Here is a 24,347-nt window from a genome sequence, read left to right as displayed (position 1 = left end):
GATATGCAGAGCTCCAGGAATTGTACAAGTGTACAGGATAGAACTAAATGAATCTACCATTGTTTTCAATTTAAAATTATGTATGCCAAGAGCTTCATCATACATGAAAAAAGGAGTATCACAGTTGGAGTTAGGAATATGATGTGGTTATGTGGCCATGTAAGTTGCTGCATAACTGTAATTTGGTTTTAACTGTGAGATCCCACAACTATGCTGCAGAATTCAAATTTCTTTTCAAAATACAGTCTTTGTAGTCTCTTGTGGTTTTGGATATCGTAGTTAGTTTTCATGTGAAGATAAAATGACATAGTGACAGAGGCGTAATGAAAATCAACTTGAAACACTCACAGCAACATGAGTTGTTCCTGTTTCCTCAAATTAGGTATGTTTTTCTGACATAACTAGCCATTTTAAAATTTAGCTTTAACATGCAGCTTTTAACAGGAAAAAAGACAAACGAAGGTTTTTCAGTCCTGATGGGAGTAATGGCAAATGGAGGAGAAGGCTGCATGATAACCCTGGCTGCTCCCAGAAGAACAGCCTAAGAAGTCTTAGATGTTATAGAAGGTTTATAAAGCACAGTGCAGTAATTATAAATTGGGTACCTATGTAGTATCATCAGTATGAGCTGTTGCATGAAAGAATATGGTATGCAGGGGCAGTCTGTTTCTTCTCAGAAAAGTTACCGTCTTCTCTGCTTAATTCAACATAGGACAACAATAGTCTAAGGCACAGGTAGCAAGACATATTCAAAATAAAAGCTTTTCTGTCGATGCAAAGTGTCAGTAGGTTACGCTTTAAAAAACAAAACAAAACTGAGTTCATAGCGGTGAAAACTCTACTTTAAAACAAACAAACAAAACTACATCTTTGAAAAGTATTAGCCATAAGAAAACAAGAAGTGGAAATTCATTGGTCAGAATTAGTGCAGTTTTGTCCATAAAAGTTTGGCTGTGTTACACCTCAGCTTTGCTCTTTAAGTCAACTTCAAGGCTGAAAGAGTAAAATGGTTCTTGTGTCATCCTTGGCCATTTTGCTGGGATGGGTGAGACAATGTATATTAATATTGGTTTCCAAAGTGACACTTCTTTAAAATAAGGTAGATTTATAGTCTGGGTGAAGAGAATAACAAAGGTCTTCCTAACTCTAAATGGGCATCTTAAACACTACAGGAAAGGGAGAACATGAAGGATAGTATACATCTGCAGTTGTCACCCAGACGTTTTCATTATTGTTCTTTCATTTTGTTGGGTGTTACACCCTTATTTCAGAGTTGTGCCTGAAGCTCTGGTGAAACTCTGGTGTCTGGTTATCTATCTCAGAACGATCATTCTGAGATACTCCTTCCATGTATAGATTCACTATAGGGAATCCTGTATAATGAACACATTATGAAAACAACTGCATTGCTGTAGAGCTAAGCATTTCTATGAATCTCTGCAGACTGGGATTTGTTTCAGTATCTGATAAATGTTCCTACAGATTGTTATGTGGAATGTCTAAGTTATTAAACAAGATTAGTAGATTAAGTTATGGAAAGAATTGATAAAGACAGGACTGTTTTTTTTTCTTCTTTCTTTTTTTTTTTTAAACTAAACATAGGCATTAAACCCAGCAATATTTGACAAATTTGAGGAAGCTTATCTGCTAACAGCTTTTGTCACTGCTTATTTCCATCTTTCATCCATCCATTTTATTTTTTTTTCTGCTTTCTAATGGAGACACTTACATTTGAGGTAACTTTTTTGAAAACTTCTTATTGTTACATTAGTTTTCTGTCTTACCAGGATAATTTTAGGAGGTTGTTAAACAGGTGAGTTCCTATTTGCTTATTGTTCTATCGCTTAATTTTTCATTAATCATATGTACACATCAACCAGACAATATCTGGAATGAATACTCATCCATGATATATTCCCATTTTAAGAATGAAATATAGGACAGCTCTTTGATTTGTAATTGAGAGAAGTGTATCTTAATGCATATAAATCATGGTTCTAGTTTGAACGGTTGCAGTGGCAACCTTAGCAAGGTTCTGCATATTTTCTGCATCTTCTCTCAGTAGTGAAAGCTGTTTTCTAAGAACATCCTGGAATGTTTGTCTGCCTAAGATATTTGTCTGAGATATTTGATATTTGAGATATTTGTCTGAGGTATTTGTCTAAGATAATTTGTCTGCCCAGGATATATTTTAACTAATAGCTATTTAATATAACAGCCTTGTAAAGTATAGGATTACAGAAACTCAGTATTAATAATGATATGTAGCCACACAATAAATGTGTTCGTATCTTCTCTTTGGTCATCCTTTTTACATAGGAAGGTCATGATATGTTTGTTGTCTACTACTTCTGATCTTCTACTTTAGTTCATTCTTGAATTCAGCATTTACATCTTTCTGCTTAATCTGTGGTTGTGAGAACAGTAGGAAAAAAATGAAGGTCATTGAAATGACGTATTTAAAGTGAGTGGATTCATACAGAACATTTCATTTTCTGTATTACAAATATTCAAGGAAACTTCATTGGTGTGTTTGTCAAAAAGAAGCTGAGCATTAATAGCAAGTACGTCAACTGCTAGCTTCTGGTAATGTACTAAAAATGTGTTTTAATTAGGTAACTCAGTATTCATTAACCTTCTGTAAAAACAATTACCTATTCTGTCCAGCATAAGAATCAGATTTTACTTTTTAAAATTATATATGGAGAGATCCCACTTTTGAAAGAATCCTTTTTTTTCTTTTCTTTTTCTTTTACTATTTTTTACAAATTCTCTGATATCTGCAGAAGGTCACAGGGTGACTGAAATACATGATATTATTTCCCATTAAATTGAGCACAACATGCTTTAGGGCAGCTTTTGTTACCCATCTAAAGTCTTTTTTGTTTGTTTTTCTTACTGTATACAAATACTATGTGGTCATTGGTATATTCTGTTTTGTACCAATCCTGTTTGATAGGGTAGTATTTGTTATCCTGATTATGCTGACCTGCAAGGTCAATGTATCCAAAAGTCATACACCAAGTTTGCATCAGATGCCAGACTCAAAGCTTCTAGTACCTTTTCCAGTGCTTTATCCTTACAAGGCAGACAAAGGTTTTGGTAGTATAACCCCAATGATTTTTGTGGGGGAGGGGCTTCACCTTGAGCTAGAACTGTGATAGTGATTAATGGATAATCTGTTGTGATTTTCAATGCTTGTGGGCCCAACGTGGTGTTTTCTGTTGGGCTGGGACAAATTTTTGTCTTCTGAAATAGCATGTGAATTAATCTTTACTGGGAAATTATGCTCATTGGTACTTCTATAGCTGATGGTGCTCTGAGATGAGTTGAGTTTTCAGGAGTTTTTTATTTATTTATTTCCCTTCCTTTAGCTGTTTATGTGTATACAAGATGCCTTTTATTTTGCTACCAAACATATTGCTTCGGTTTGGGTTATTCACAACTTTGCTTTAAATGTGGATTTTGTTTGTTTGTTCAGGCTACCATTAATCAGTTAAGAGCTGAACTTGCCAAAGGACCTCAGGAGGTAGCAGTGTATGTTCAGGAGCTGCAAAAACTTCAAAGTTCAGTCAAGGAGCTAGAACAGAAAAACCAGGTGAGAATACTGTTATTTCCTATACTTGTCAGTTCACATTAAAATGGAAACATACCACACATTGCCTTGGGAAGTGTTGAAGACTGTAACAAAACACTTCTTGGTGTTGCAGAAGTTGAGAATTCCTTTACCATTTCACTTAGCATATGAAGGATATTGTAATGTACAAGCAAACAGTGTTTCTTAAATGATCATCAGTACATTTCAACTTAGCTCCTCTGGCTTGTGTTTGCAGGTTTCTAACTGCTGTAGTTTATGCAGCATTGCCATCTCACACATTAGAAGAATAAAGCTGTAACGATCAAAATATTGTGATGTTTCTGTAAAAATCAACATTCGGAAGGCATTTTGAGATCTCGTTGTTAGTCTTACACTTTCTTTGCCTTTATATCAGTGTTGTACTAGTGTTGTATTTTCTGACCTTTTATTAGAGTCATGAATGGTGGAAAATTGAAATAAGCTCCTGAAGCTTCTTAGCTGATAAGTACTTCTTGAGAGCTTTTATCAAAGCCCGGTGAGCTTGCTGCATTTTGCATTTGCATTAAGAAAGCATGTAGTGTTAGGTAATAAATAGAGATAAGGAAAGAAAGGAGACAAGGAAAAAGATGTATATTGGTTATTGTTGTGCGTGTATATATAATACCGTATATATACTGTGAACGTTACATTTGTATTTAACAGCAACATTGTCAATCTTGGGGGAAAAAATGGAAAGGACAGGGACCAAGCAGTATATATTTAAAGTAATTTAATATTTAAAAACCATTTTAAAAGATATAATAGAGTACAATTTGGTAAATTAAACTTGGCTTTGGTAGTATGACTCTTGTTTTAGCTCATAAAATAAAGTGCAGAACTGAGATGGTGAGAATTATCGTGCTGTTCCTTCCACAGACCAGCAACACTGAATAAAGCTTGTGGCAAAATTATTTCTATAAAGTACAGGGCACTTGCCTGAATGTATTGCTGTTGCATTTACAGCATGAAGTGAAACAGATTGATGAATAAGATGACTATACTTTAAGAGAGTGTCCTCTGCCATGTCAGGTTAACACCAAACACCACATGAGGAACAGAGAGAGCAGAAGTGAACTTTTCTTGAAAGAAGAAAAGAAAACTTTTTCTTGAAAGAAGCTACTTTTCTTGTTTCAGTGACTTAAAGCAGTTTACAGCTTATGTAGCTTATGGTATGCTAGCCAAGGAACCTTGGCCTTGGAGGACTTGGTCCTAGAGTAGGAAAAGGTAAGACTAGCTTCCCAAACAACAGAAATTGCCCTACCTTTAGTGTGTGCTCCTTGAAGAAGCTGTCAGGAAGGCAGGATGTGCTATTAGCTGCATCCATACATGATGTTTTGCTGTGTACATCCTTGTATAATTTCATTCTAATGCACGAAGATATTTCTGTGCATTGATGCAGAGTTTTCCAAGATCATGTACAACCTCAAGTAAGCAAGCCATTTCTTGTATTTCTGGAAGCTATACTGAGAAGAGCAGATGACAAGCACATAAGATCAGTTTTCTGAGAACAGTAGGAATTGACTTCCCTTCATTTATAAAACTCTGTAATTATGGGGCTTGGCCTGCTTTGCACTGCCAGGCAATGCTTTGGAGGCTAGTAATGGCCTGTAGCCCAGAGGAGACCTAATGTGAAAAAAAAGCATCTCTGCTGAAGTATAAAACTTGCTTTAATTTCCAACCCATTGCATGTGGGTTTTCTGTTTTCTTTTAGGAAATTTTTGATGCATTATCTACATGGAAAAATGCTTAGTTTCCAACTTACTACTGACATAACTGTTCTGAAATTCAGCCGGTTACCACAGTGTTCATTCTTTAATGCCTAACCATTGTGACTGCACAGTTTGTATTACATTCTTCTTGCATGTTTCCATGGAGCAATATAAAAGAAGGGATCAGAGTTGTGTTTCAGCTTATATCTTGTGAGCTTCGAAGGCTCAGGTCTTTGTTGCGGGCTGGAACACACTGACAATCCCTTTTTCTTTTCTGTGGAAATGAAACCCAAGCCATGGGGAAGAGAATGTGATACATGCCTTTTTTTTAAATCTGGGATGCAGCTGGGACATGCATCCAAACAGGAAATGCTACTGGGTTCCCTGGTAAAACCTGAATGATGATACATACATTAGCAGCTCTGTGGCCTCAAGTTTACTTGTGGGCTCCAGACACAAACAGAGGTAGAAGGCTGTCAGGCAAACACAGCTCTTGTCTTGAGAAAGCAGCAGTAACTGTTTGTGGCTTTGTCAGGCTATTTGTGACTGCAGAAGGTGTTCAGCTTTCAGGGGCAGAGGCTCTGAGTTGCAGCCTGTTAACTCGACCTTGCAGTTTTAAACATGAATATTCACTGTTCTATTGCTCAACAGAGCAGGGAGGGGAAGAGAAGCGCCAAATACAGGGCCGCATCTTGAACCATGCGTAGCTGCTGCTCTTGGCTGTCCTTTGAATAACTTGTAATGAGATGGTGAAGAAGCTTTGCTTCTCTTTTGTTTTAAGTAATGCCCATGAATGCTTCCCAAAGTCTCATACTGCTTCAAGACAATGTTGGTTATTCCTCTTTCTTTTTGTTTTTGTTTTTGTTTTTTTTTTTTTACCTCCCAACTTTACTTGAAAATTTGTGTGCTCTGCACTGACTCATGATGAAATATCTCACAGCAGTTCTACATTTGACATGCGGATCTAGTTATGAAGTACTAGTAATACTAATATCTTTTTTTCTAACTTGTTGAGTTCTGATGAAAAAGCTACTGTGGTGTGTTAGCATTTTGGGAACATGATTCAGCCTAAACGTTAATGATCCTGGCTGGCCGTTTCTTGGTAATGAAAAGGGAATTGCAACTTTATTTTAGATTCAGTGTGAAAGCAGTAGGAGCCTTGTCACTGACTTCAGGAGGGTAAAGGTGACAAATGACCTCATTATGTTCTTGAAGTTTTTTATTCCTTCTTGTTTTGTACATTTATATATACAAAAACTTCTGCATACCTGTAACAGCAACAATTTGTTTTGTTTTTCAAGAAACATTTCAAAATACACTACTTCAGGTCTTGGATGAACTATGCTTTAGAAAGTATATATTTTTAAATTGACACTTAAGGTATTAAATATATTTGTTCTCACCTGGATTGCTAAACTGCCAGAGTTGCCATTTTAAAGATTTATTGTTGTTTTCTAACATCTCTTTTAAAAAAGATACTCCCATTTATCATTAGTGTAAAATACAAGTGTGTGGTTTCTAATGGTCAGTATAGCTGTCATTCGTTAAAATCTGTAAAGAACAGATTCAACTTATTTGGATAATGCCTTTTTATTTCTGGCAAAACAGATTTCATCCCTGGATACTATGTGGAAGTGTGCTTTTAAGATGTTCAGCGTAGCCAGAATTACAGCTCTGTCTGTCTTCTCTTGGAACAGTGTTGCTCCAGAGTTGCAGAACTGTCTGAAGTTTTCATGCATAAGATTGACCTCAGCGTTGGCATTTTTTCAAGCTGACATGTTAGAAATACTCTTTCTTTTTCTGTGCTTTAATTGAAAGGGTCACTAGAGAATGTAGTAGTCATTGAAACTGCAGGAAGAACACAAGGATTTGAAAGGTGTGCATAATAATGCTCCACTGAGATACTGCAGTATCTTACTAATATCTAAATGGAACTTGCTAATACATTTCAAGAAGACAGAATGAATTACCCAAGCTGGATGGTGACCAGGGCCTCCTTGCAATTGCATTTCTGTGCTTCAGAAAATTCCAGTGGAAGTCTGAAATGGTTCTCATGGCTTCTTTGTCATGCTTGCAGATCTCTGAAATTGAAGTTAATGCTTAACCTAAGCTTGGGAGAAAACATAAACTTTCTTGAATTATATATTGCCCCTTAAGATACTTAATTTCTATCTGAATATAGTTTTGATTAGGTCATGAAAATTGTCTAAAAAAAATGTAATAGCTGAAATTTATCTATAAAGATATATATATTTGGCATGTGTCAATGTGTGCTTTCTCCAAGCAAAGGCAGTTGTAATAGCCTACGATTTGAACTTTCTGGGAAAGCAAATTATTTTTCAGTATACATGAATGGAGCATGTATGGTGTTCTCAGAAAGAGGAGGTGGATTTATGTGAAAATTTGAAAACCAATACAACCAGGTGAAACTCTGGACATTGTGGGCTCTGGAATTAACTTCTGTAATATGAAATAGAGATCAGAATTTCCTTTAATAAGACTTTTGAGTGAGTTCTTTGCTGTTCTGCATCGGCACTTGAGAAGACATTTGTATAATGTATTGAATATGTGTAATCAGAATTGCAATTGAACTGCTGTGTAACTTTGTTTGTAGAGTCTGAGTGAGAAGCTGCTGAAGAAAGAGCAGGAATACAGCCAGCTAGAAGAAAAACATGATGAGATATCTGTGAGCAAAAAGAACGTGCAGGCAAGCTTTCACCAGAAGGACCTGGACTGCCAACAGCTTCAGGCGAAGCTGTCTGCATCTGAAGCCTCGATACAGAGATTACAGACAGAGCTAGGTGAGAAGGGAGAAGCAAGCCAGAAGCTTAAAGAAGAATTATCTGAAGTAGAGACAAAGTACCAGCATCTCAAGGCAGAATGCAAACAGCTCCAGCAGCAGAGGGAGGAAAAAGAACAGTACGGCCTGCAGCTCCAGAGCGAGCTCAGTCAGGTAAGGTCATTAAACCTCCCAGACCATCATCCTATTAGGACCATTCCTTAAACCATACCATTAGGTTTTATTAGCTGTGCTTTTCCTTGTTGAAGGGGAGTAGAAAAGTAGGTAACTGGTATTTCAATAAGTCACTTTTTCTTAGAGACTTAAGAAGAAAACAGGCAAAAAGAAGAGCCTGTGATATGAGTGCTGAAAGCCTTTGCTGTTTGTATGTCATACGAATCCTTTTCATAGGCCCAAATGCTCATCAAGGGCAAATGAACACAGCTGTAGCCCCCGTGGCACAGTCAAACTCAATGAGATCTACAATTCCAGCTATGTTTCTACATTTTTACTTCTGGGAATACTAATATAACATCTAGATATCTGTAGTATAATTCACCTTTTTCAGAAGGGGAAACTAGATTTCTGTTCTAGTTCTGTTCTAATTACCTGTCTTTACACAAATAGCTTTCAGTTTTGAAGATGTAGCTTATTTCTTGTGTTCTGAGAATTTACAGGACTCTCTTGCGTATTAATAAATAAGATTTTATTTATTTAGTGAAACAGGTTTCTTGTTCATTCTCCTTCTCTTATTGTGTTAAATGAACTCTTCCTTCATCCTCCATCTTTTTTCCTCTGCTTTTTTCTGTTGGTGAAAAAGGCATAAAATTCCCTGAAATAAGGGGTGTATTGTCAAATGAGAATGCAGCCCAGAATATTGAGTTTCCATGGAAAATATAGTAATGGACAATTCCTAAGAAGTCAGCAAGATTATTTATTTTGGTTCAGTAATGTAGCTGAACCTATAAAGAGTTGAGGCTATGAAAAAAAATCAAGTAGAGTATCAGAAATAGTAAGATTACTACTTGAAGTCAAACTACTCCATAGGAAGTGTGAAAAATTAAAGTCCTCTTGTTACATTAGAACTGAACAATTGTTTTGTTTTAAAATTTGAATAGTGAATGTAGTAGAGAATACTTAGTGTGAAGAGCAGGGATAATAAGGTCTTAATGTTGCTTCCCTTGAACCTATCCACTAACACAGGTTGTCTGTGGCTAAGAGAACACCCAGTACAGTCATGCCTCCACTATCTCCATATTATTCTGCTGTGTACAATGAGTTATGGAAGCAAGACTTTCATACAACATTGAGCATGCTGACTTTTGAGGCTGCCTTCAAGTTGTTTTATCTAGTGTCTTGGGGAGTAATACATTAAACTGAAGAAAATTTGCACATCAGGAGTCCAGTTCTAAGATAGAATTATTTATTTATTTATTTATTAGGATGGAGCACTTCATTTTAAACTTTTGCTATAACTTTATTACTTTAAAGTGAGTGTTTCTTAGTTTTCAATCCTTTGTCAAAGTTGCAAGCTCTGCATGTATAGTTTATTTTGGAAGAAAATAAACTATACAGAACTTCATTTATGTATCCCCAAAATGTCTTTCCTTATCCCGTCAGTCTTTTTTCAGTGGGAGAAGGGAGAGAGAGCTGTATTCTGCTTAGTCATCTGCTTAGGAATCTTCATTGGTAAAACTGCCTCAGTCTGTCTAGGCAACACATATGCAAGCTTCAGAAGCAAATACAAGAATTAGTGCTGAAATGCGGCTTCAGATTATTAGGGCATTTGGAGAGGGATTTTTGAGGTGGGCAGATGAAGAAAGATTGTGAATGATGCATGGCTGAATGAATTCCTCTGGAAGGAAATGCAGGCCTCGCACATTCTCTGGGGATACCACTGGGAAGGAAGTCAGTCTAAGAATGAAAACCCAAATATGCTGCTGGATCTCAGGGTGTGTTTTAGAATTGTGCTGTAAAAGAACAGTTGAGGAAAAAAGTCATTCACACATTCAGTTTATATGGTGTAGAATTAGGATTGAAACCAAGCAACATTTTTTTTCCTCTGTCCCTCCAAACAAGTAACTATTATCATGGAGAAAATAAATTTCTCTTATTTGTTCACATATTACTTCAGTGGAATTACCTTTCTACAGATGTAGTCTAATAGCTTATGTTGTCACAGTGAAATGTTTTTTATGAAGACAGATACAGAGGTATTTAGTCAAACCATGTTTTCAAAGAAGCTGCCATCTTCTCAAAAATCCCTTAGATAAATGCAGGTCCTGGTACCAATGTACTTCTGCAAAGTGCTAACCCACCTAACTGCTGTTCTAGGCAGCAGCTGGGATTCTCTAAATATTAACAATTTTTATCCCACAGTCTTCATTGAGCAATTGTCATTGCTCACAGGCTTCCTGTCTTAAGTAATAGTAAGAAAGTTGATACGTATTCAAGAAAAGCAGACTTGTATTTTGATTCTTCGAGTAACAGGAAGAGGTGCGATGCATTTTTTTAATTTTTTTATTTTTTCTGAAAAGATGGAATAGTTTTTCAGTTTTATGTGCCCCTTTCTGAGTGCTGATTTTAGAATTTGGGTGACCTGATGGAAATGATCTTCACAATGGAAGGAAGCTCTTATGGTGGCATTGGTTCCAGCACCGGAATGGGAAGAGGCTCTCACAGGGAAATAGGAACTCCTTTGATCTAGAAGAGTTGTTAGCTGCTAATAAATACAATTACTGTTGTTGAGGCAAACTTTAATATTTTCAAGATTGTATCTTTTAAAGTCTAAATATTCCCTTCTTTATAGTTAAGTCTGATTTTTGTATTCTGTAATACAAGATAATGCTGGGTTTCATGGTTCTGTTTACTTAATGTCATTAAAAAGACTTCAGAGCCTCATGATTTTTTTTTTTTTTGTTGTTACAAACATGTACTTGCCTTTTGCAGATTTTTTTTTTTTTTTTTTTTTTGTTATGCTATATGATATTCTGGTTTAGTTTAAGTATTTTGCTTAAATGTTTCACAGGGGAAAAATGACAAGACTTTATGGGTACTCTTATATTTCATAAATGACCCGCTAGAGAAGTTATTTGTGGTTAATGGCTGTTATCTTTTTTTGAGGTCATAACTTATATATATGGCCAGTAACAATTTAAAACACACAGTAGCATCTGTAAGCATCTGTAACTTAACATTCATCTGTTAACTTATTGACTGATTGCAAGTTATTTCTTAGTGTACCTACAGTAAAAGTGACTTTAGTAGAATGTTGTTTGCTGATTTCCTTTTCTCCTTTCCAAATATTTTCTCTCTCAGTATCAGCATAACTGTGAACTCTGTAGCCATCTCATTGTGCCTTTTCTTTGATAGATTTTTTTCCTTTGATAGATTTTTTTTTTCCTTTGATAGATTTTTTCCTTTGCTCTTGTTCATATTTTTAGTGAGGAAGTATTGATAATTCAGCAATTCCTGCAGAAAAAGACAAATTCATTTGTCAATTTTTTTTTGGTCAAAATTTGTCAAAAAAAATCTGTCATTTGACAAATGTTCTTGATTACTGGTATGTTCTCTTTCCATGCCCTGTCCTCTCTCTTTTTCTACTTCTTGTAACTGTGCAGTCACAGTTAGGAATCAGCATCTCAGCTGCATGCCAAACAGCTTTTCATTTGCAGTGTTGGTGGTTGTGGACATATAAACAAATTTGTTTCTCCATCTCTATCCCCTGTAACTTTTGCACTGTTTGATAACTTCAGCCAATTTTGACAGATGGTGCAAAGGTCTTCAGCATTAGGTTCTTCAGTGTTAAATTTTTGTGGAAACAAACAGCTGAGTGGAGGAAGGAGACTTATGTTTGTGTCTCACCCCCTCCATGCCTCGGGGGAGATTTAATGTTACCGAGAGCACTGTTCCTTTTTTTCTGTCCCAGTAGGCAGCCAGCTGGTGTGCATATATGGCCAGCCAGTCAACAAGTGGTAGCTTGCAGCAAGCAACAAGGTCACACTGCCTTTTGCCTAGGTATTAGTAAGAATTTGAGGTAGGGCTTAGGAAAAAGGTTTAGGAATATGAGAGGGAGGGCCAGGAGGTACAAGATGAATGGTACAAAGGTCTTGGACATAAATTAATAGGAAATCAAGCTTCATTAATCCTGACAGCTTGTAGAAACTTGCTGTGATGGAGGGTCTGATTCACTTCTTGTTTTTGCATTAAGTTGAAAGTTCATTTGTGTATCCATAAATTTGTTAGTGTGGAAGCAGGTAGAAGGTTACCCAAAGGGAACAAAAATTGATTTTATGAAGCAAGCTTTTTATAATAGTAAATTGTATAAGGCCATTCTTGCACTTTAAAGATGGCGCAGTACTGCTTTTGGTGACCCCTAAAATTACAAGGGAGTTTATTTTCAGCTGGAAGAGCACTTCCCCTTATTACTCTCTGTTGCTGGGAGGAGCTGGAATATAAGCCACCCAAGTTACTGTGTACCCTACAGTGAAGGTTCATGCATGTCTTCTCAGCAGAGCATGAATGTCACTGATGTGCCTAACAACTCTTACTAGTCTAGCAATGCAGAAAACAGTATTGCTGGAGCCAGTGCAGCAGGAAGGCACAGTGTTTCTGCCACTGGATCTACATGGCTGAGATGTAAGATGTGATCGCTTAAGCATTACTATTTCCCTTGATAGTATTAGAAGGATTACTCTTTTTTTTTTTTTTTTTTTTTTTTAAATCTCTGTAGCTATGTAGAAGGTCTTTTGTAGATAAATGAAGATTTTTCTGGGTCCCCCTTACCTGCTGCTTTGAATATTTGTTTATGCTTGTACAGTTGATGCTGCTCTATAATGTGACTTATGTTTCTGATGACTATGATGTATGTGCATGAATTCAGGAGTTATTTTAATCTGGGTAATGAAAATTTATGTCAAACATAGCCAACAGTCCTGTATTTTAGACTCTGTGTGAAAAAATGGATTTCTATTTGCAGTTGCACAGTAAACTTCTAGAAACAGAGCGCCAGCTAGGAGAGGCACATGGGCGGCTTAAGGAACAGAGGCAGCTCTCCAGTGAAAAGTTAATGGACAAAGAACAGCAGGTGGCTGATCTGCAATTAAAGCTTTCTCGTGCTGAAGAGCAGGTAGGACATTTTCTGCAGGCTCTGATTTATACAGTTTCTGACAATAGCCTTTATATACTCATGTTATTTTGTTGTGATTTATAAAATTTGTCCTTATGAGGATTTCATTCGACTAATATTGCTGAAATCCTACAGTGAAATTGTGAAAATCTGCCTAAATATCATTTGTATTACAGATTTTGTAAGGCTAAATGCTCGTCTCATGCATGTATGTTCATGGTGCTTTAGAGATGAATGAAAGATTTTCCTTTTGCAATTTATGAGCTTTGTTTAAGTGTTCTATGAAAGACATAGGTACACCTAAGCCCACATGGAGTAATGTTTGGTGTACAGATGCTGTGGGATGAAACCCAAAACCAAATGATAACCATTGTTAGTTAATAAACTGTGTGGGGTGGTTGGGTAGAACTTGCTTGTTTTATTTTTTTTTTTCATTTATTTTAACGAACATCTTGTATATGTTGCTGATTTTCTGCTACCTCTATGGGGATTGGCCAAATATGTGAGTGGTATGTTGTCAAAGCTTTAAAGCTTTTCTGTAGCTAATTTGTAAAGCCTTGAACAGTATAAAAGTGGAAATGCTACTAAACTGAAATTTCTACTAAAACTGCTAATAATAATAATGCTGTTTGTTTTATGGATACCTATATTGTTAGTCCTGTTATATCTTAACTGTTGGAAAAAAACATGCTAAATTCTCTATTTATCTTTTATATTTTTGAGAACTAAATTACATATATGTCTGATAGTGTCATAGTTCTCGCTTATGATATTGGATCTTACCTATTAATAATAAAGAATGCTTCAGTTAGGTTTTGATTCTATAACTTAGCATCACATAGTTCTGTTTTTATACCAATTTTTAAATATTCATGTTTAGAGTAGACCCTTCTGACACTAGAGTAAACATTGAGTGCTATGAAAATACTGAATGATGCTTGATCATTCATTAGCCTCCTTTTTTCCCAGCTGAAGGAAAAAGCGGCAAATTCCACGGAATTGCAACATCAGTTAGATAAGGCAAAACAACAGCACCAGGAACACCAGACACTTCAACAAAACACAACATCAAAGCTACGAGAAGCCCAGGTAACATAGTAATATATCCTCACGTGAAAGTGTATTTCAGAATTTCATTATTTTCAATGCATTTTCTTTGTAAAATCAGCTTGCATGACTTTATCGTAGTTTCAATAACTTAATATGTAAACTTTGAACAGAATATACAGAGGATGTTAAATAAATGTATCCAACATTTTATGCGTTAGGAATAACTTCTAAGGTTGCTATAATTAAGGAAGCTACTATGTGATTTTCTAGAATGATTTGGAGCAAGTACTACGGCAAATTGGAGATAAGGACCAAAAAATTCAAAATCTTGAGGCCTTGCTTCAAAAGAGCAAGGAAAATATCTCTCTACTTGAAAAGGAAAGAGAGGACTTGTACGCAAAAATTCAGGCTGGTGAAGGAGAAACTGCAGTTCTTAACCAGCTACAAGAGAAAAATCATGCATTGCAGATACAGGTAAAAACTCAAGATCTCTTTCTTTTTTCTCTCATTATTGCATCTTATTTTCTTTATTTCTGTTTCATTAAGCATGGCATTGGTCTTTTCTATACTTTGTTTGCTGTTTCTTTGATACTGTGAAGTTTTTGCTTCTTACATTTCACAGTATTTGTGCTTTGGTGACCTCCTTGCTATCAGCAAAGAGGAAGAACTTCCTAGATGTTTCCTATGTAGACATGCTGGCAATATACGCTTAAAAAATGGTTACATACGTGTTTGTTTCTCTTATCTTAAAAATAGGTGTAATTCCAGCTTTCAATACCAAAATTCAGTCTGTTGTTTTTTCAGTGTGTTGTTTTTGTTGCTGTAAGGCCAAATTGACCAGTCACTTTGCTTCATTTTTCAGCTCGTACGCTATTCAAACTGATGCCACGAGCTTCGTTGTAATAATTAAAGTTGGGACTTCAAAGCCATGATAAGATGCCACAGAATTCAACAGGTTTATGACTTTTTTGGTCATCCTGTTCCAGTCTTCTATTTAGCTCCTTTTTTCACTGCAGGTAACTCAGCTGACAGAGAAGCTGAAGAATCAATCAGAAAGTCATAAACAAGCCCAAGAGAATTTGCATGAGCAAGTGCAGGAGCAGAAGGCGCATTTAAGAGCTGCTCAAGACCGTGTACTCTCCCTGGAAGCAAATATCACTGAGCTGAGCAGCCAGCTAAATGAAAGTAAAGAGAAAGTATCACAACTTGATGTACAGGTAATGGAACTCTGTTCTGCCTGGTGATGATAAATCCTGTCTGTGATTTCTGTATTCTCTCCAGAGAATGTACAAAGCAATTGGGGAAAAATTGCATGTTTCTACTAACAGATAAATGAAGTAGAATAAGGCAGATAAACTTGAGGATGTAAGTGGATTCAGAATAGGAATAGATGGCAAGGTTGGTGTGATTTCTTTTTTTTTCCTTCTTTATTGGGTGGGTGTTTTGTGGTGGTGATGGTCGGAGTTTATAATCAAGTTGTGCAAACTTGTCCTTGAGCATCTTTTTTGTATTCATAATGGTTAATCATCCACGAAACAGCTTTTAGCTGTCCTGGATTCTGTGCATCAGAGTCAGTCTGTTAAATCAGTAAGATCTTGCTGTTGCCTAGAAATTTCCTAAGCTGGTGGCTTTTATCAAAAACAAACAAACAAAAAATTGCAGGCTGCCTTTTTGTCAATTTAATTGAACTAAACAAGGGAAATCCCAAGTATGGATTCAACGTGGTCTTTCCTAATTGCTGCTTAAGCTAAAAGCAGCTAATTATATTCAGATATCATAAAGAATACACAACACTTTTTCAGACGTTTAGCAATTATGTTCCTAGATTAATACACTTGGTGCACATAGTACTGCTGTTGTTGGATTAATACACTCTGATGTCTTTTTAATTAGTGTTACTCAGTACCTTCTTCTGATGTAGCTCTGATACTTTTGCTGTGCTGTATATCTCATGCTACAGTATCTGACCCTGAGTATTGCTTGCAAGCACCAGCAGCATTCATACCTGCCCTATAAATTTTTAGCTAGTTAGCTATTTTGGGAAGAGTAGGAAGTTGCTCCCTGACATGCAGATAGGCACAGAGAAAAATATACATGTGGAAGCATGTTTTACTTGTTTCTTCGTCTTCTAACAATTTTATGTGCATGTAGTCTGAGGTTACTAAGACATGCAAGAGTGTGAATGCAGTAAGTCTCTCCCATTGTTCCTTGCTTGTGAATAAAAACACTTTCCTAGAGGAGAATGAGTGGGACTGTTTTTTTTTTTTTTTTTTTTTTTTTTTTTTTTTTTTTTTTTTTTAATTAAATTTGTGTTTTTATATCAAAGAAAGAACTGTGGCTTAACATCTTGGTTATTTGCTAAAACTTGAAAAAAAATCTTTTTAAATTAACACATGAAAACTGCTAATTTTACTATTAAACTTAATTATCACAGAATCATCTAGGTTGGAAGAGACCTCCAAGATCACCTAGTCCAACCTCTGACCTAACACTAACCAGTCCTCTGCTAAACCACATCAAATTATGAATATAAAAAAAATAAAATCAGCTACAGTAAAAGAGATGTTTTAGTGAAGCATGACTTGTCTTTCAGGTAAAAGCAAAAACTGAATTGCTGCTCTCAGCAGAAGCATCAAAAGCTGCTCAAAGAGCCGACCTTCAGAATCATCTGGACACTGCCCAGCATGCGTTGCAAGATAAACAACAGGTTAGGAGCAACATACAGACATAATGTTTCTACCTTACCTAAAAAGCTACTTACAAACCTACGAATAATGTGCTTACACACTAAACATGTGACTATGCGTTTGAAAATAATCATGTAGGATATTTTAACCACGTGATAGGTATTCAGTTCTTTTTGCTGTAATCTGGACCAGATACATTTTATAGTGTAAAGAACTTAATTACGAATCCAATCCTTGCTGTATTTTTGGCTATGGTTTGCGTATTGGAAACCATATTTGGTATTCTCAGTTTCCGTATTGGGGTACAACTCAATTCTAATCCTTATGTTACGAAAAAAAAAGTTTATAGAATGCAGTGGGTACAAGTGAAAACTCTTAACTTGTATTGCATATCCAGATAGTTTCAAAATTAGATGTCTTTTTTTCAGAAATAATTATCTGCATGCCAACTGACACAAAAGCTAGAAGGTGCTTGTTAAAACTGCATGTTTTATTTTACATTAATCCCAGTGAAGCATGCTACCAGGTACTGAATCAAACATTTGTACTGTTAGGATTAGTGCTGCTCCGATCTTAGTGGAAATATCCAGCAATTCTAAAGAGCACCGTTTTTTCGGGTGGGAATATAATTATTTGCTATAAACAGAAGACCTCTTTTTGCAGCTATTAATTAAATACATAATTACCTAATAGTTAAACAAATCAACTTGCTTGGAGAGCAAGGAGGTTGGATGTAACTGTCATCTTAGTGGTTACTAAGTGAATACGTTTGTGTCTCTTGCAGAAATTATGTTGTTATTTGTTGAACAAAATGCTTTGTAATCATCTTTAGTATGTGAAGAGCATACTCTTCCCATGATACTGGCTTTCTTCTTCAGTGATTCCTTGATTTCAGGAAGACAGCAACATTTTCTATAAAGTTTTGTAGTGTTACTTTTAGTTATTGCTGTATTAACAGCATGCTCAAGGATCTTGAGCATTTATTGCATACAATTTCTCTTCTGTTTATAAGTAAAACCACATTTCTTAAGGTTTAGCTCACAGCCTGTAGAGTTTGAGAGGGATATGTTTAACATAGAGAATTTGTGCTTTTCCCACTCAATTTCCTGCCTCTCAGAATAAAAAACATTTTTTTCCTTTTTAATTTCAACATATTAGATCATTTAAAGCATTTATTCAGAGGACATTAGTCATTTTTGGAAGCTATTTAAAAGCTAACAACCCTCTTATTTTTATTTTACCCCAGGAGTTAAACAAGGTCAGCAGTCAGTTGGATCAAGTTACCACTAAGCTGAATGATAAGCAGGAATACTGTGCTCAGCTGGAAGCCAATCTCAAAGAGCACAAAGAGCAATGTCTTTATTTAGAACAGAAAACCGAAGAGCTGGAGGGACAGCTTAAGGTTTGTATTGAGCACAGTATATAAGCTTACTGCAACTGATGTTCTCCACTGCTTGGTAGTATTTCATAAAAGCTGTGCTCAAATTACAGTGAAAGGATTTTATCAATATGACTTCTGTAGGTTTTCTTTTTCACCGGTGTTTCCTGATCTGCCCTTTAATCCTATTCTCTTCTGTGCTAGTATATCATACTAAGATTTAGGATGTTGCCCTTATGCTGTCACTTTCCACTATGTGTGCTTTTACCAACCTCTATGCTACCTGGAAAATGCTATGAGAAGGAGCACGAATACTTCTTGAAATTAAGTCTCCATGTCTATATATTTTACAAGTGGTACCAGTGAATATGTGTTACGTTGGTTAGCCCAAGTTAATAGTACCTGTCTGTTTTGATTTAATTCTGGAACCGTTCAGTAGGCCTTTCTGGGGGCTTTTTATCATGATTTTTGTGTATGAGAAATATTTTTCCACAAATTTGATCATGAGTTTTATATTCCATTTCTGGATTTGGATTTTCTCTTAAATTGCACATAATTCTGCCAGGTTTGCAGAACCTTTTGTTATTTTGCTACGTTAATGTTTTCCATTAAGGATGAATTACTCCTAATGCTTCAGTGTTTTTAAATTTGGGCTTTACATTTTGTTCAATATTTGTTAAGCATTCTTTGTGGTCAAAATCATGGTATATAAAATCATGTAATATATAGGTCTTGGGAGCAATGAAGAATTAGTTTTGCAGTGTTGTGTATCTGTTTTGAAAGAGATCAGCTGTCTAAAGTGAGTTGGGTGCTTTTTCTTGTTTATGTGCTTTTCTGCCTGGTTTCATTTGTGCTTTTATTTTTCATTCTTTTGCTAATGTATCACAGGTAACCAGTGTACTCAAATGCTTAAATGCTCAAATACAGGAATATGCTGTTTGCTTCCCCAAGATTTTATGAGGTCTGTATTAAATGAAGTGTGAAACTGAGCAGGGTTGTTGATGCTGTCAACAGGAGTGCAATTCTGTGTACAAGTCTTGGTGTCATCACCATTCTTTAGGATTATTCCAGTTGAATGCGTGGTATTAAAAATGATAGAGGAGGGAAAAAAAAAAAAAAAGGCTGAAACCCTCAGGAATGTTCTCTTAGAAACTTGACCATGGTGACCATGGTGTTTTATGGCCACTGCATGAAAGCAGAAGCATCTATAAAACAGCCAGTGTGTTGAAGAGTCTAAGCAGTGCCTGGTTGCTGAGGACTCCTGTGTTCTTTATATTCCATGCAAATGAACAAGTATCTTCTACAAACAAAACAAAAGAAACCTTCTGCCAAACAAGCACAGTTTTTTTTTTTATTATTATTTATTTATTTTTTTATAGCTGTAGTTCATGTCTTTGTATTTACACAGAATGGCAGAGTTGGGGGATATGTAAATCACCAGTCATTTGAAACTGCTGAAACTACTTGTTGGGAGCTGAGAACAGGGCCCCAAAGCTGAACACTGTGTATGCCCTTTTAAAGATTTCTGCATTTTATTTACTACTTTGCAGTAAAATGGCTGCTTGGCATTTAACTTAAAGGTGATTTCAGAATGTTTTACCAAAACGGATCACTTCTGGGGGAGCAAAAGTATTGCAGGAACTAAATAATGAAAGACAAGTGGCCAGCTAATGAAATAGACTGTGTGTGAGAACTGTGACTGCTTTCTACAGTAAACAAGTTTTACAGTAAATACTACTGGACGACTTCTGCTTTTTATTGTTGTTTTGTTTTATTGTCTCTGTTCTGATGGCTCTAACTTTTTTGTTTTTCTATCTCAGAAACTTGAAGCTGACATTCTTGATGCTAAAACAAGCAAAGAACAAGCTCTTCAGGAATTACAGCAGCAGCGACAGCAATCTACGGAATTAGACCTCCGAACAGCAGAACTGAGTAAACAACTTGAAGCGGAAAGAGAAGTGTATGCATACCCTGTGCTATAATACTTTTCAAAGTTAGATATAAAGCTAAATTAGAGTGGTTTGGACTACAGTTGAAATTTTATTCTTCTCTCCCGTGATTTCTTAAAATCATAAATAAAAGCGATGTATTCCCTCTGCTGTGAGAACTGAGTTATATCTCATCTGTTTTCTTGCACTTTACCTGCCATGCAGACTCCATCTGCCACATCGTCTTCTGTGAATCACTGGCTGAAGTGATTTAACACACTTTGATATATTCACTCTGCTTGTCAGCTAAATATCTAAGTAGGCTGACACGCTAAGGTCTGTCTCTAACTATCCATAGCTCTGTAACTTTCAAAGATTAATTTTCAATTTATGTATAAGAAGCAAAGGGGTAGCTTCTGTTCACAATATTTAAGGAAGGAAAATCCATCTCAGAATAGTGTTTATAGTAGCTTATATGTCTTCACTGGAGAGACAAATGCCTGTATTCTGGAAGGAAAATGTATTCTTTGAATTAATTCTACAGTTAATATATTTAAGTAGAGATGTTTAATGATATAAAGAATCTTGTGAAGGAGAATTTTAAAAAAAGCTTTTATTTTTCTTTATTTTGCTCTGTATTTGCAGCACGTCTAGTGCTAAATTGGATTTACAGAAGAAATCTGAGGCCCTTGAACAAGCAAAACAGCAAATTTCAAAGCAGGAAGAGGAAAATGCCAGCCTCAAACAAAACCTTGAGAAATCAAGTCAAGATACAAGTAAACAACTCAAGGAGTTAGACTGTAAAATGCAAGTAGCAACATCAGAGTTGCAACAGGTGAAATCAGAGAAGGATGCCCTATTAAAGGACCTTACAGCTACCAAAGAGAAGCTCTCAAAAAGTTCTGAATCCTTCAAAAAAAAGAAGGAAGAATTAGAAAAAGAAATACAAAAAGAAAAAGCAGCTGTAGCAGAAATGGTTAGTAGACTTTTTTTTTTTTTTATTAGAGCTTAAGTTTGAGGTATTTACAACGTGATATTAAGGTTTTATTTTTGTTCTGAAAACAGTGCACATGAGAAGTGCAAGAAAGTTAATTTCCTTAAGGAAAAACAGATTTTGATTTTAGTTGTTTATACATGTGTCCTAACTTGAATTTTTATCCTAACTTGAATTTTTGTCTCAATGTTTACTGTGGTAGACATCAGTTCATATCACACAAGATCCAACTGGCTGTTTTTTTGGGAGATGCCTAGCTTAAGGTTTTATAAGAGTACTAGAACTATTTGAGTTTCAGAGAGGTCTCACACATGACAGTATAGTAACAAACACTTGACCAGAGCAACCTGTTATGGTAAGAAGAGTGTACTCCCGGTAGCTTTAGAATGTACTTTTTTTTTCCTTCCCCCTTTGCTTTGTTGGTAACATGACTGACTACTATAAAAGTATATATTTTATAAATTTTCTTATACAGGTTTACTGACAGCCCTACCCTCAGAACGTGGTAGAGTTTCTTTCTCATTCCCTTCCTATTTTGCATGTCAGTATTTCAGTATTTCCCAGAATCCATGTACAGCTGCTTTTATCCTACTCTTAAACAAACAAACAACAACAAAACAATAACAACAAAAACAACCCTCCTAATACTTAAAAATAACACTTTCCTTTCCTACTTCACCTTCTTAAGATAAGCCTTTTTGCTTAGAGGCTTGATTAAATATTGTTGTTTAAACATTTGTGTTTTTCCTAAAAGCTTGAAGGATTTTCTCTCCAATTTATACTCAAATACTATGTTTGTGTACTAATTCTGCAAATCTATTTACTCATGAGTTTTAGAACATCAAGAAATTATGGATCCTGAGGAGAGCAATGAGCCTACTGCTTGCCATAAGAAGAAGGGCTGCCAACAGCAGCTTCAATCAAGGCAATTATTCCTAATCTGAAAAACTTCTTGGCACATGTCTGCCTTGAAGTACTAAATATCAGCAGAGTTCAGCTTAGACTTATCACTGTTAATGGCTAGAGATGTTTTTAGCTGAAGATGTCTGCAACTGAGAAGAAAGGCATTTTCACTAGAAAGAAAAGCATTCTTTTAGAATGCTTTGTAGCTCCTGTGAAAATACATGTCACTGGTCTTAGAAGCTCACATAAATACTTGCTTGTCTTCTGTTTTTTTTTTGTTTTTTTTTTTTAGGAAAAATCTTACCAAGAAGTAAAACAACAGCTCCAGGTACAAACAGAGTCTGTAGCTAAAGAGAGGAATGAATTGAAAAACTCACTGGAAAAAAAGGAGGGGGTAAGCCGTCTGCAGAGTTCCAAAAATCAAGAAAAGAATAATAACAAATGCTTAAAAGATTCATTTTCATTTTCATTCTCATATGTTGGGATTAATGAGGAAAAAAAAAAAGAGGTTGCAGTTCTCAAATTGTAACCCATCTGGGACACTGAAATTAGGTGATACAAAATTGCCTGGCAAAAGGTAAATGCTGTATAAAATTATGGAGAAAATTATTCTGGGAGTTACTGAAAAACACGTCAAGGACAATGTGGTTGTTGGTCACAGCTAACATGGGTTCATGAGGGGAATGTCCTGCTTAATGAACTTAATTTCTACCCACCTAGTTTACCAAGGGAAGCTAGTTAGTTGAAGTGATCTTTTTGGATTTCAGTAAAGCTTTCAATACAGTTTCACACGGTAACTTTCTGGACAAAATGTCCAGCATAGAGTTAGATAAATGCATAATACAATGGGTGAACAACTGGCTTGAGGGATCGGGCTCAAAGGGTTATAGCAAACAAGATTACATCAGGCTGGCGGCCAGTCACTAGTGGGGTGTCCCAGGGCTCCATTTGACGGCCAATTCTCTTCAATATTTTCATAAATGACTTGGGTGTGGGACTAGAAAATGTTTTGAGGAAGTTTGCAGATGATATTAAATTGGGAGGAGCTGTTGACCCTAGTAAGCATAGAGGCCTTGCAGAGAGATCTTGGCAAATTAGAGAGCTGGGAAATGACCAACCGTATGAAGTTTAACAAGAGCAAGTGCTGGATTCTGCACCTGGGAAGGGGCAACCCTGGCTATATGTGCAGACTGGAGGACAAAAGGCTGAAGAGCAGCCCCACAGAAAGGGGTCTGGGTGTTTTCTGCATAATTTTGCCATGTTGAAAATAAGTCAACAATATGCCCTGGCAGCCAGGAGAGCCAACTGTACTCTGGGGTGCAACAAGCATAGCATTACTAGCTTGGTCAAGGGAAGTGATTGTCCCACTCCACTCTGCACTTGTGCAGCCTCACCAGGACCACCGTGTGCAATTTTGGCACCAAAGTATAAAAAAGACATAAAGCTATTAGAGAGCATCCAAAGGAGGGCTATGAAGATGGTACAGGCTCTTGAGGGGAAGATGTATGAGGAGCAGCTGAGGCCCCTTGGTTTGTTCAGCCCAGAGCATAGCAGGCTGAGGGCAAGCCTCTCAGGTTACTGCAACCAGTGGACACTCCCCAACTTCGAGCAGTCCTTTGGGGGTTGGACCAGAGACTGTATCTTCAGCTTTAACAGTTTTTTCGTTTGTGAACTTGTCTGTTCACTCCTTGAGCTTTGCAATTTGTCATACACACAGTTTACATACTACAGCATGTACAAATAATGATGTAAATTAAAATTATATACAGTTATTTAATATTTTTGAATATAGATCTCTAAGCAGTTGTCGATAGAACTTGATTCAGCACGTGCACAAGTACTGGAAATTCAGGGTCTTCTGAAAGACAAAGAAAAAAGTGAGCAGCATCTTCAGGGAAAGCTGAGAGACCTAAAGGAATCTTTTGAGCAGAAGAAAAAACACAGTGAAACACTACAAGCCGAGTTAAAAACTGCCCTTTTAGAAAAGGTAAGGCTGGCCTTACTCGTGTAAGAAAATTAATATAAATTTGATACGTGCTGTGGCTTTTATGCCAATGTCTTTGGAATAAACAGCTATTTACTGTAGTCTTGCTGGAAAGGGTAAGATCAGGATGTGGAAACAAAGTCTTCAATGGCCATTGCTGAAATATACAGACTCTCTAGGAGCTGAGTTTC

At 36.2% G+C, this 24,347-nt stretch overlaps 1 protein-coding gene across 4 annotated transcripts in view; it reads left to right on the top strand.

The window, feature by feature from the left end:
• EEA1 (early endosome antigen 1) overlaps nt 1-24,347 on the top strand; it is a 406,236-nt gene that overhangs the window by 30,863 nt on the left and 351,026 nt on the right. For all 4 annotated transcript variants that reach the window (XM_084506554.1, XM_084506555.1, XM_084506553.1 and 1 more), the window contains 12 exons: nt 3,482-3,598; nt 7,940-8,278; nt 13,083-13,232; nt 14,202-14,321; nt 14,553-14,756; nt 15,299-15,499; nt 16,876-16,989; nt 18,216-18,371; nt 20,168-20,307; nt 20,921-21,251; nt 22,465-22,566; nt 23,965-24,159. In XM_084506554.1, the coding sequence (XP_084362680.1) occupies nt 3,482-3,598; nt 7,940-8,278; nt 13,083-13,232; nt 14,202-14,321; nt 14,553-14,756; nt 15,299-15,499; nt 16,876-16,989; nt 18,216-18,371; nt 20,168-20,307; nt 20,921-21,251; nt 22,465-22,566; nt 23,965-24,159 (2,169 nt within the window). The remainder of the gene's footprint in view (nt 1-3,481; nt 3,599-7,939; nt 8,279-13,082; nt 13,233-14,201; nt 14,322-14,552; nt 14,757-15,298; nt 15,500-16,875; nt 16,990-18,215; nt 18,372-20,167; nt 20,308-20,920; nt 21,252-22,464; nt 22,567-23,964; nt 24,160-24,347) is intronic.

Source organism: Aythya ferina, assembly GCF_964211825.1.
Source record: "Aythya ferina genome assembly, chromosome: 1".
NCBI lineage: Eukaryota > Metazoa > Chordata > Aves > Anseriformes > Anatidae > Aythya > Aythya ferina.
The sequence above is the reverse complement of the archived record's forward strand: the minus strand, read 5'-3'. Positions and strand labels throughout refer to the sequence as shown.